Source organism: Trifolium pratense, linkage group LG4, assembly GCF_020283565.1.
Source record: "Trifolium pratense cultivar HEN17-A07 linkage group LG4, ARS_RC_1.1, whole genome shotgun sequence".
NCBI lineage: Eukaryota > Viridiplantae > Streptophyta > Magnoliopsida > Fabales > Fabaceae > Trifolium > Trifolium pratense.
This window is the reverse complement of record NC_060062.1, coordinates 34,817,089-34,831,171: the sequence shown is the minus strand read 5'-3', so window position 1 is coordinate 34,831,171 and position 14,083 is coordinate 34,817,089. Positions and strand designations below refer to the sequence as shown.

Below are 14,083 nucleotides of genomic sequence, written 5' to 3'. Positions count from 1 at the left end.
AATTTAGAGAAATTACCTTGAATGTGGAGAAAATCTGAAGAACGATTTGACTAGTAAAGTTGAAACTTCAGAGAGAATATCCAAAACTTCAATTGAGGAGAGAGAGTGAAAAGTAAAAATGAAATTCACTCTCCCCTCTATTTATAGATCAACCCAGGAAAGGGAAGAGACGCTTTGATCCAATGGTCCTTACACTCCCTCGTAAAAATCAAAGCAGTAAATGCACCCTTTCGCGTCCCCAATAAAAGAGGATGCTCGAATGTCACTCGAGCAAGTCCTCAAGCAAAAAGCTGCGCTTCCCAGAAAGCCTCCTCGTTGCTAACTTCTTCGTCATAGCAACGAGCAACAATTCCGTTATCTCCTCGTCATAAATACGAGCAACAAATCCCTCTCGTAGTTATCTCCTCGCAGTAAATACGAGCAGAATACTGAAACTACTTCGAGCAAAACATTGCAGATACTTGCTGCGAGCAAGGCTTAGACGAGCAACTTCCTCGTCCACTTTCGTTCAAGAGAGGTTGCAAGGAGATTTCCTTCTGCACTCGGGCACACATCTAAAGTCATCACTCCTATGCCTAGGAGCAACGACTTGGGGGGCTCCTGTTCTGGACTAGACTAATGCTAGTCCACCTAGACCCTCACAAAGTCCACATGGCTTGCCCAATCACCTCCATGTCAGCATGACACAACCTCTCCACCAAGATAGGGTAAAATTACTACTCTACCCACTATCTAAGGATGATATCTTGGCAGTCCCTCTTAATGGGCCTTGGCTAGTCCAGCCCACTAAGAGGACCTTTGGCCCAGAGCTGGGGGCTATAAATACTCTCCCTCTTGGGAGAGCAAGGTAGACACTATTCATTATTGCAATTACTCTCTCTCTCTAACTTCTCTCTAGTATCTCTTTTGCTCTCTACCCTTACTGACTTAGGCATCGGAGCACCTGCAGGTACAACCCCCCCCCCTCCGTGGATCATCTGCTCGGACCTGCTGCCTACCACCTGCTCAACGGACTTCCAGCTGGCCTTCTACCTGTTCTGATCAACAGTTAAGATCATAATATAAAAAATATGATTTATTGTTGAGAGAGGTGCGTTATAAGGACACTCCCCTTAATTTGACTGCTCATGTAAGTAAACCACTATAGGACATAGTACCAAATATTTTAATATTGAAACATTTTGTAGCATGTAAGAAGGATTTGGATCCCTCCGATTTTATCTCACGTCTCCACTTTTCTCTCATATTTTCTCTCATTTTTCTTAATCCAATAGAAACTTTTGAGTTTTCTGATTAAAATGGAATTTATTATTTTCATTGATAAGGTTTGACCATAAAATAGCTTAAACTAATTTGATGGATTTTGTGTGAATATTTTCAATAAAAAAAAAAATTTTGAAAAATTTAATTAACTACAGAACGTGATTATAATGTGAAGGATTAAAAGTATAATTGTAAAATGTTAAAATCTCCAAGAATAATAACGAATAATTATTGCTATAATTGGTAGATACTTCAAACCAATAAGATATATTTATTAGGATGATGATTGCACCATGTATCACATAACATTAACTTCCAATAATCCATTTCTCATAAAGTTACAACAAATATTTTTGTCACCCTTTAATTTTTTGTTTTCAGAGGAAGCATGTTTTCTAAATCACTTTTTGTCCTAATTTCTTCCACTGTTACAGGCTATGGGATTGAGTTTGCAGCTAGCAAGTGCATTCTGGTTCTTCAAAATTGTAAGAATGATGAAATACAAATTAACCAAGAAATCAACATCCAAAAATGGCATCAAGTACAACAACAATATATATATAGCATTTTTTCAGCATGCATTGGCTCAGAAAAATCTCACTCAACTTCTTTGAGAATTCTTCTTTTACGTAATGGCGTTGTTGTAACACTTCCTGGGGCACTGTGAGCTTTCTTTCTCTCTTGCTTTCTTTTCCTAGAATCGGCCATAATATGCATAAGCTTAGCAGCTTTGAATATCGATCTTGGTAAGTGTTTATGCCTTGCAATACGGTTAATTTCAGGAAGGTGTTTGTAGCGTTTCTTTATGGCCTCGTGATATTGGTGTTTCTTCTTTTCCCTTGGGAGAATCTGTCGCGTCATTATAAACAAGTTATTCTCAGGGAATGAAGGGTTATTCTTCCCCCGGTCCTTTTTATAAGAAACCTTTGACTTTTCAGGTTCACTCAATTATTAATGTATTTGGTTTATATTATAGACCAAATACATTAGTCATGCAATGAACCTAAAAGATTGACTATTTCTTATAAAAGGACCGAAGGGAGTAATATAATTTCTGTCTTAGTATAACACGAACCACAGCTAATAAATTAACGATTTATTTCATATGTATGTGTGTGTGGGTGATCGTGTGCGAGCGCGCAGAAAAGAGAATGAATAATCGACAATGATATAAACTTACTACTCCAAGTTGTTCTGATGCATTGGCTTTCCAAAGCCTGAGGTTAGTATCATCACTTCCCGAAATCACATAACTTCCATCACCGCTGAACTTGACACAGAATACCCTGTGTACCAAAGGTAAAGATTAACCCGCTGTAAAGCATGATAAGAATATTTCCATAAACTTGGCACAAACGTGCCATGGTTTGCATCATTTGAAAAGACAAGCAGGCGGATTAAACACGACAGAATGTGTAAATTGAGCGAACCTTTGCATTCTTTTAGTATGGTAAATCTCTCGCATGTGACCACCATTATAAGGGAAGATTCTCACCTACAACAAAAGAGAAATTGTTATTAGATATGACTCTAATTCAGTAAGAACAAATGACAAGATTATAATGAAGTCTAAGAGAACTAACTGATCTATCATAAGATCCGGTAACAAATTCACGGCCTGTTGGTGAGTAGTCAATATCCAACCTGTAGAATGAAGCATGAAAATGTTAGTACGACGGATTGCTGAATTGCCAAATCAAATACAGTAAAGAAAAATCCATTATTACACAGCAGAAACATGATCTTGATGAACACATTTGGCTTCGCCCAATTTCCTAGAATCATAACTATAGCAGTAACCATCTTCATTTGCCTGCATGCCAAAGAAATTTATCCATAAGAATTTAAATATCACTAACATTTTGAGTTTGAAATATAACTACAAAAACAGTAAACAATAATAACTTCAGATAAACTTACAACTGTAAAATTTATGGGTTCCATCGGATTCCAAGCTATAGAATTGGTTTTGGTCTGTCACAGTGGATAGAAGTTAGTATAGTCATGAATTATGCAGTTGGAAAAATAATAAGGAAATTGATAACAAGACATACCAAAATCTAAATCTGTGCCGTAATTTAAACTAATGATAATTGATAAGAGATCATTACCTGCATTATCATTTTCCTAACAGGGGAATCCATGCGCAAATCATACAGATTTATGCTCCTGTCACTGAAAAAGAACAAAAAAAAAACAGGTTAACACATGTAAATGAATGTTTATTATCATTGACATCAGCATCGGAGTGTACCTAGCTGAGCTTGCCAAAAGATTTGGTTCTCCCGGATTAAAGCGGACAGAAATCACCGTATCTGATCCCCATACAAAACTATTTACCGGCTGAGACCTGCAGAAGGGAAGTAATACCAACATAAAATTAAGAGTCTACAAAGTAGTCTCTGATAGTAAAATATGAAAACTAATCGGAAACTGATATCAAGACCTGTTATGATTCCATATATCTACTTGCGCGCCACCTGTGGCAAAATGCTCGCCATCCCACTGGTGATCAGCAGCACTAAAAAATAAAGGCAATTTCTGTAAGCATAAAAATATAGTAAAACATGAAGTTCCACCATATGGAATAAGCATAACTTACCAGAATGCATTCTTCCAAACATAAACACTTGTCGGCTAGGGAAAAAAGTTATAAAAAAAGTTAGTATATCCAAAAGAGAATTAAAAAAAATAATAATAATCTTCCAGCACAAAATTCCACCTCAGTTTGCTTAATTGAGCTATATGGGTCCACAAAAGAAGAAACGGGAACATTCCAAAGTCTGACACTGAACACACAAAATTCCAGTTCATGTCAGAAGAGTTACACGGATGACTAAACATGTGAGTTTAATATAATAGTGAAAAACCGAAAAAGGTTGATACTTACGTGGAATCAGTTCCACATGAAACAAGAATGCGTCCATCAGTAGATACTGTCAAGCCTCGCACGGCACCTCGGTGACCAGGGAACTGACAAATGGTCCGTCTTTTGTCCCAAACAAAATGACAACATTAGATACATAATAACAGATACGAATTAAATGATTTTAACAGATAAGAACTAAGAATTTTTTTGTAATCATTCTTCAGAAAGCCAATATATCCTAATCCCGTGAAATATTTAGAAACTTTCATATTTGATACATCAGACTAAGGTTAGTTCATATCTAAAAGAGAAACTTTGAACTTCTTTTAGCTTTACATATCATCGGTGATTGTCCACCAATTCTAAGAGGAAAGGGAAGGAAAAAAATGGTAGCTCCAAAAGCCCAATTATTAACCGATACAAACACATGCATGTCTATAATTCATACAAATGTTGTTCAATGCCAAAGATCATATCATACATCATGCACTTATTCTAAATTCCTGATAGAAACAGAAACACTTAAAAATTGAAAGAAGCATATTTTACCTAGCAGCTATATCCCAAAGACGAATATCTGCAAACACAATAAACACGATAAAGCCAAATGTTAAAGGTTTTCAACTCATATGGAGTAGTGTGAATATAATGGTTTAAAATGGATTGAGCATTAAGGAACAGGAGTAATCATTAGTATATACGGGGAAAAGTGAAATAAAAAAAGTTGAAAAAAGGACCAAAATTATACAGCCAGATGGCAGGCATGTAAAGGAGGAGTAACCCCATAAGATACAGAAATCCCGTGATTTTAACCTCTAAACATTTTATGGTTGTTTTGATTATTATGTATGATGAACTATGCAAAGAGACCATCCTAGTTTAAACAACGGTTCACTTTCATAATAACAAAGGTTATGCCGGAATAAGCATAATGAAAATATAAGCTTTCATTCTTGCCCCACTAATAAGGATGTTTGAAAATATTGTGGCCGATGTTTTGTCCCTAGAAAAGCTGTGTTCATGACCAAAGGCCAGCTACAAATACACTATCAGAGGAATCCTACAGTCCTACTAGATGTGTTGAAAACCCGCCATTAAAACATCGGTCTTCTACGTTATGGTACCAGACCAAACTTTCTAGTTTCTAGTACTGCATCAACCTATCACTCTCCCAAACTTTCTCAACCCATTACCATTACTATAACCATTCTAATTTCTAATTATTTCTAAATATCCTTTAAAATCAATCCGAAAAAATAAAAAAATCATCACATCGCAAGACAAATTACCACTTCTTTTCTACTAAACTTTTCCATTCCCATTACAAAGGTTGATGGTTTTATACGTCAAATTGATAATAATGTAATGTTGCATGCTCACTCTGACAAAAGACTTTTGGATTCCTAGTGTTATCCCAACTAAAATATATATCCTAGTTCTCCTAGATGTAACTATCTCGTATATCAAAATTTATGAAACTGATAAAATTTTCATTAAAAAAGTATACCAATGTAAGTTTTAAGTATTGGAAAAGCATTTCTTCAAAGATGTAAAACTGGCAAGAAGTTTCTTGACTGAGTTAAATTGTGGCCAATGTATTGTCTCGACAAAAGCTTTGTCCATGAACAAAGGCCAACTACAAATAGCCTAGCAGAGGAATCCTAGTAGATGCGTTGAAAAATCTCCATTAAAACACGGACCACACTTTCTACTAAATCAACCCACCATTACTCTTCTGGACTTTCTCAACTCATTACCATTACAATAACCATTCTAATTTCTAATTTATTTCCAAATATCCTTTTGAATCAATCCAAAAGAATGAAAATCCATCATATCACAAGACAAATTACCAGCTATTATTCTCTACCAAACTTTTCCACTCCAGTAACAAAAACCAACAATACAATTAAGCTATTAGTTAAGCATGAAATTGAAACAACATGATTAAGGGACTATTTGGATTGACTTATTTGAGCTTATCTATTAACATAAACACTTGTATGACTGTTTTGTGGAGCTTATAAACAACTTATGACATGTTCATAACATAAGCTGTTTTCACCTTATTTCCATAAGATAGCTTATGAAATCAACATATAGCTTATACATAAGTACTTATATGATAAAAATCTATGCTATAAGCACTTAATTAAGCTTATGTTAGGGATCACGGTGCGTATGTCACAATCACGGTAGATTACCGTGATTCTGACATACTGACCCCGTGATACCAAACATACACTAAGATGTCTATCCCAGCATGACTCCAAAGTAAGTAGTAATATTGAACTTGAAGTACCTCCATCCATTGAACCAGAGAATATCTCTTTCAACTGACTAGGGTTTTTCGCCATACACGAAATAGCATCTATATGTCCATCCATTGCTGCTACAAAAGGTCTTGCAAAAATCTAAATTCACAAAAACAATAAAAAAAACATTAAAAAAATGAAACTCACAAGAAAAAAACACAGAAGAAATAAAAAAATAAAAAATAAATTACTTTGTCGAGCTTCACTGCATTGAGAGCACGAGTATACTCCACTGCCTTCTCTTGAGGACGAAGTTTAGGGTCATAATTATGAAACACACGCTAAATAAACAAAAGGGTAATGTTAGAATAACAAAAAGATGATAAATTTACATGAATTAATAAGAATGAACAAGTTTAACGATAAAGGGTCGTGTTGTGTTGTGTTGTGTTGATTGAATCAATTAGTACCTGAAGGTCTTGGCTTCGTTCTCGAGTGAACTCATCTGCAGAGCGTGATATAACTTTGAGTTTCATTGCCGGTTCAAGGTAAAGGGAAACCTGGATGACGGCTTTTGGCGGCGGCGGCTACTTTCACCGACAGGTTTTCCGGCAAGGTTGAGTTCAGTCGGACTTGTTTCTGATACAAGGGCAAAGGGACAGCGGCTGTAAGGGTTTTAGTTAGGCTAACGAAAATGACAATTGCTCTTTGCGAACCCCGAAATGGTGAATTTTTTTTATTTTAAACTAAAGTTATCATAGGCGCGTGCAATTGTAGAAACTAATCTCATTGAGATAACTGAGATCCATGAAATGAAATGATGAATATTTTAGACTTTGGTAAAAATAACGATCAGCTGAGAAGTTAGCTGATAGTTTAACTACTTGATGACGGCTAATAAAGTAATTAAAGTGTTTAGTAAAATTAACAGTTTAAATGGTTGATAGATGTAAAATGTCATAAAACATATTCTTAATTCATAATAAAATTTATATTAAAATTTAAAATACATATAGTTTAGTAATTTAATTTTTTTTACGGTTTTTTAATTTAAAAGATATCTTTATACATTATTATTTTATTTAATTAAATTACATTTTAATGTTTGAAATTTTATTGTAAATTTCAATTAAATTTATTTTCATTTAAGCATAACAGTATTTATACCAAATATATAAATAATAAAACAATAGAAGAATTGTCCCATAAACTTAACTCAATTGGCAGAGACACTGTATTATATATGCAGGGGTTAGGATTCAAATCTCGATCATCCTATTTATCCAACTTAAGGGTGAGATTTATAGCCACTAGGCTACTTCACCAAAAAAAATAAAACAATAGAAGAATTCAAATTTTTTTTCAAAGAAGCCAGAAGAGATTAACCGAAACAAAGCAAAGATGGAGGAGGAAAGAAACATAGCAACAACGGAGGAGGAAATGAATAGGCCGCGGAATGAAAACAACGATGAAGGGGCAGTAACACTAACACATACATAGATACATATATACATTTGAGAGATTATTTGTATTCCAAGTTATAATTATTTTATTTGAAATTAAAGTAAATTATAAACAGTAAAATCATATTTTAGTTTAAACAATAAGGATAAAAGTGGAAGAAAATACAATAAGCTATAAGATTAAAAGTTAATTGAAATAGAATCGGGATCATAAGTTATCATTCTGGTCCCTGACTGGAGCAAAAATATTAAATAGTCTTTGATTCTGCAATCTGTTAGTCACTTAATTACTTTGGTCCCGGCATTAAAAATGGCTATTAAAGTAAAAACTGACGTGACATTCTTTTGAGGACACGTGACACGCTAAGTAGGCATTAGGTCGACAAATGGCTAGATGATATGGCCAGAGACCAATACATACCAAATTTTTTTCAATTTAAATTCTTACTAGTATAACTTACCCGTGCAAATGCACGGGTTAATGTTCAATGAAAAATATAGATATTTTTTTGACACATGAAAAATATGGATTATTAAATTTTTAATATTTTGTGGTTTTTTTAATTATTTGTAAAATTAATTTTATATTTAATGTAATAATTTATTTAAATATGATAAATGATCCAAATTTTGGATATTTTAAGGAGAAATGGTAGAACGGAGAGTGATACTCCACTCCCCGTTCCCAACCCACATGTTCGTATATTTGTTCTTTTATTTTCATAAAAAAAAGGTCATTAAGCAAAAACTAATCCAACGGTTAATATATATTAGTTGTTAATCGTCATCTCTCTCCTTTAGACATTTGTTTTCTTCTGGAGTATTTTAGCCCATGTTCCCGTGTGAAAAAATTTCACATTTGTGTAATGAACAGTAGAATTATTTATCATTTGTTTGACACAAAAAAAAATTATATCATTTTTTTATGCATATCTCAATTTGTTAATGGTGCAAATTTTAAAAAATTTATCTATTTGTTTATCTTACAGCGATGTTTGGAAAATAAAAACAAAGTAATACATGATATTATTACTTTTAATTCTTTCTTTTTATATATATAAAATCATTGTTACTTTCCTTACTTTCAATTGATATTTATCGTATTTTTTATATAATAAAATCTACAAATGTATGTCCCACCCCGTGTAAGTTATTTTTTGCTTAATACCTCCATGTAGATTATTTTTTGATCAATACCCCCTATTGTAATATGGATTTAATTGATATGCACTGACGGTGTAAAATAATTTTACACTGTCAACTAATACCAATCATGTTTTCCGCCACATCACCCCACTCCACCCCACTTTCTTGATATGACATGGCAAAATAATGGTTGTTTATTGGACGATTGTGCAAAACTATTTTACACCGTCGGTGCATATCAATTAAACTCTTGTAATATTATGTTTGGTACAAATCACTATGTAACTTTTTTTTATTAATAAAATTAATAAAATAATAAAATAAAATAGAAAAATAATCTATGAAGTCAATTACTTCATTCCTTTTATATTTCAGACAATCACACCATTTTCTCTGTTCGATAAGTATGAAGTTTAAGAATAACTTTTTTTGTGAACAATTAAATTACTATTTTTATTTTTTTTTATATTCCTTTTAAGGTGAGTATTTTTGTTCAGAGATTCTTAAGCCTTCAATTTTGTTTTGAAACATATTAAGCCTTCAATTTCTTAGTTCCATATTTGGCCAATTCGTTCTATATAATTTTTTTTGATAAGCAATTCGTTCTATAGTATAGTCCTTCGAGGATTTTCTATTATTTTATCGGTATATTTGTTAAATATCACATGAAAAATTAGACAAACAAAAAAATAATGAGTAAAAAAAAGAGTACAACATTTATTAATAATAGTAAAAAAAAACATTTATAAGCATGATTTACACCAATAAAAAATAATATGAACAAAAAGTGTTTTTTAATAAGTAAACATGATTAAAAAAAATGACAATAAAATATAAATAAATACTTAAAACTCTAACATCAGTTGATAATACCTAATCCTAATTTGAATAACGAACAATATGTTCTTCCGTATGGACCTGCTAATAAAAAATTATAGCTCAAAATTAGTATAATTATGATTAATCATAAACATCATTTAAATACAAAGCTTATATATATATATATATATATATATATATATATATATATATATATATATATATATATATATATATATATATATATATATATATATATATATATATATATATATATATATATATATATATATATATATATATATATATAAAATGCATATAACATCTTCGAAAATAAGAAAATAGAACAACGAAAAAGTTGAAGATTATCTCCTTATAAAAACAAAAAAGACGGGCACCTGCTGTAAAATAAGAAAAGAATATTATCTCCATGTAGGCAAAAAAAAGGATAGCATCAAAATATAAAAATATACTATATAATATTAAACTTGAAAAAAAAACATGGAAAGAAGAAAATAGAACAACGAAAAAGTTGAAGGAAATGAGAGTGAAATCACCCAAAAAAAAGAATAGAGATAAAAGATTGCAAAAAGTATAATTTTGAATTGCAATAGTGTGTGAAATCGGTTGCAAATCACAACTATTTATATTAATAGAATGAAGATCGAAATTATAAATGTCATTTAATAGCAATTATCTAATTGACAAATTATTGGACAAAATGACTTTGTTTCTAAAATATAATATAATAATAATAATAATGTAATAATAATAATAATGAATAAAATATCAAATAATCAAATTAGAAGTAAAAATTGACATTGTCATTAAAAAAATTGGAATGTATTCAATTGTTTCCTTTTGAATGATTATTTTTGAATTAGCATTAAATTTTGATTGAGAAGAACACAAAAAAAAAAATTCCTTATATGACTACATACTATTGAAGTTCTCAAAGGTTGCCACATAGGAAAAGATGCTCTCACAAGTTGCCACATAGATTATGATAAATGAGAGAATGCCACGTATGAAAGTGATTAAGAGAGAGAAACTCCTAAACATATAAATAATAGATATCCCAAATCTCATTGTTCTTCTATGTTGCTGTTCTTTTCTTCTTTGTTTCCATCTTCTCCATTGTTGTTGTTCTTCAATTTGTTTTTTCTCATATATTTTAATTTTTTTTGCTGCTGATTCAATTGAGCTGTTGCGTTAGTGTGGAATTGATTTTAAATAAACAAAGAGAGGAAAAGTATTCTGGTGTGTTGTATGAATTAGGTGTTTAAAAATCAAACTAATTGAAAGAGAGAGGAAAAATATAATTGGTTGTAAAGTACTATTTTAAGTGTTGTGAGAGTCTTTTTTACAAGTGTACACTTCTACCATAAAAGAAATGGTTGTTGTTTACTTGTAACATTTTCATCATCGTCGTTTGAATTTGTAACTAAAAAACCTTAGATTGTTTTGTGAGCTTTAGTTCTTTGTGAATCACTTCAGTTTAGTATTTCAGATCTCTGGAGGAGTCACTTTGGTCCCCCACCTTCTATTAATAAAGAAATGGAGAGTTGTTGTTATGAAGAATTTGTATTGTATTTTTTAAGTATGGTTGAAGAATTTGAGAGAGACAATGAGGAATTCAAGACTAAGAAAGACATACTAGGGACTTGTATACAAAGAAGAACAATAACTCATTTTGGGGTTTTTGGGGTTTTAGGGATTTTGTTTGAAGATGTGGTTAAAATTTTACAAATTTTTTATTGATGATTTTTTTAAAAAATTTTGGTTTTTATTGATGTATGTATGTATAAGAAGATGAAGACTAATGAGAGAAAGTATGAAGAAGATGAAGAAATGAAAGGAAAAAAAAAAGACGGTGAAGAATCGATAGATTTTTGGATAGTTCGTGGTTGTTATGGTACCAACTAGGGTAATGGAGGGTACGTCAAAATCAGTCGAGAAATCAGAAACATTATCGTAGAATGTATCCGATCCAGCAATATCGGGCGGGCGAGTGAAGAAGTAAAAATATATAATAAAATAAAAGTGACATTCACTTTCACTTTTCTGACACTGTTCTGTCGGAAAAGGTACTGCTTTGAAATCGAAAAACATACATGATGATTCAATGTATTGAAAAAAAAAAAACAAGTACATAAAAAATACAAGAAATTTTTTTATATCACCGTTAACGTGAGACAATTGAAGCTTTGTGTCACAATACTTTTGATGATAGTACCGTAATTCTATCACCACAAGACCTTATCAACCATTTGTTCCATAATGAAAATGAAGATTCGCCATTCGAATGTTATGTTGGCTTTGTATAACATGCACCACTTGGTGCATGGTGCACAAGTGTTCGATATTTTTATAATGAATATGAATTTTGCAAAATCCACCATTGGATAGAAAGTTTATATTGTTTAGATCATCCATAAATTTTTTAAATTTTTTTGAAAATCATTTGATATGTTATTGAGACCCATCAAGATTAACGGTATTGAATAAAAATCCATAAACCGTTAATTTTGACTGATCTCAATAACATATCAAATGATTTTAAATTTTTTTAAAAAAATTTATGAATGATCTATACGATATAAACTTTCTATCAAACGGTAGATTTTGTAAAATTCGTATTCGTTATAGTGTTTTCGGTGACTTGTCCATAATACACAACTTAAGTCACTTGTGCACCATGGACTTTGCGTGTTATGTTGATCGAGCTTTAGATTGAGTTGTTACAAATGGTTGTCTTAGTAGAAACCTGTCCATATACGGGAGTGTTTCAATTTCCTGAATAACATCTTCTGGTGGGTCTCTTTTATTTTTTGTTTTAAAATTTCTTTGCATAGTATTTTAATTTTTTTATGCAAACTGTTGGGTGTTTTAAATTTTCTTTGCATAATATTTTATTATTTTATGCAATTGTCAGGTGTTATTTGAAATTGAATATTATCACGAAATTGATGTTGAGGGTATTGAAGAATATGTAAGTGAAATTGGACTTGTGGCGGTAGATGTGAAGACACAAGGACCAGAAGTAAGAAAAGTGGAAAAAACAGCAAAAAAGACCAAAAATGGAATAAAACATCGCACCATCGTACCCACGATGAGGTTCAACGTGGCGCGATGAGAAGACGGTTAAAATTGAAGAAAATCTGCCGAAAATCTTTACTATCGTGGCACGATGGCTTGTCATCGTAGCACGATGATGACTTGAAAAATAAGTAGAAAATCCCGAGTAAATCTTCCATCGCGTCACGATAGGATCCATCGTGGCCACGATGAGGCAAAATTACACGCTATCGTGGCCACGATGGGTGCGATGGATGCGCAGAAAAAGTCTAAACTCAGCTGTAAAACTATAAATAGAGCTTTCCTCCTTCAGTATTATTCATTCGGAAATATTGAGAACAATTCAATATTCACAACAGAGTTAGAAGAATTCTAAAGAGGAGGCAAGGAGGCCAAGGAACTCCAAGGCCAACAAGGTTCTTTTCTTTCTGTCTTTGTAATTTATTTTTCCTAGGTTAGGTGGAGTTGAGAAACTCCCTTACGAATGCTTGGTTATATTATTTATAATATTTATAAATTTTAGTTATTTCTATTCAAACTCTTTTGTTGTCTGGTTTTAGTTATTTTAATATTAATCACATTAGAATAAAATCTAAGGACCTGGTGGATATCGCATATGAAACGAAGCTAGTAATCCCGACCAAAGGACAACATATTAGGGCCTAAATGAGATCATTATATTCAGTATCTGCCGTCTTAGTATAAGATTGGAAAGAACATTAATTTCTACCTTGCAGGGTTTGTGACTAGTTTAGGGCAAACATGTCAGCTTATAATTTAGGGGTTCCCAAGGCGATGAGACCAAAGTTTAAACGAAAAAGTGAAGTTCTGGATCATGGTGTCTAAATAAAGATATGACAACTTTAAACTAGGCCCCTGTAAAAGCTTGTAATAGAAATAGGACATAACGTACTTCATACCTATTTTCAATAGTCTAAATCCTTAAAGTGAGAAATAATTAAGCCACCAAGTAGGAGTAAGGGAGGGATCCGACCACACTTAACCACCCCGTGTGGTCACACACACATTTACTTTTCAATTATTTATTTTCCGCATTTATTTCCTGTATTTACTAAAGTACCCGCAAAGATACCTTCTTAAACAAACACAGCGAAGGCAACTATCCTTATTCCTAGGCGAAACTAGTGACCTTGACACAATCCTTGTGGATAACGATAAACTTACTATTT

General features: G+C 32.1%; 1 protein-coding gene across 1 annotated transcript; it reads right to left on the bottom strand.

The window, feature by feature from the left end:
- Positions 1 to 1,546: 1,546 nt before the first annotated feature.
- LOC123923268 (DDB1- and CUL4-associated factor 13-like) lies at positions 1,547 to 7,106 on the bottom strand. Its single transcript, XM_045975959.1, has 16 exons — positions 6,858 to 7,106; positions 6,639 to 6,728; positions 6,435 to 6,546; positions 4,682 to 4,709; positions 4,154 to 4,252; positions 3,986 to 4,052; positions 3,866 to 3,900; positions 3,710 to 3,784; positions 3,518 to 3,613; positions 3,375 to 3,438; positions 3,184 to 3,237; positions 2,991 to 3,076; positions 2,847 to 2,907; positions 2,694 to 2,758; positions 2,444 to 2,549; positions 1,547 to 2,112 (listed from the first exon to the last, which is right to left on the bottom strand). Exons 1-16 carry the CDS (start codon positions 6,921 to 6,923, stop codon positions 1,861 to 1,863), a joined length of 1,356 nt encoding a protein of 451 aa, XP_045831915.1. The 5' UTR covers positions 6,924 to 7,106; the 3' UTR covers positions 1,547 to 1,860.
- Between the last annotated feature and the right edge of the window lie 6,977 nt (positions 7,107 to 14,083).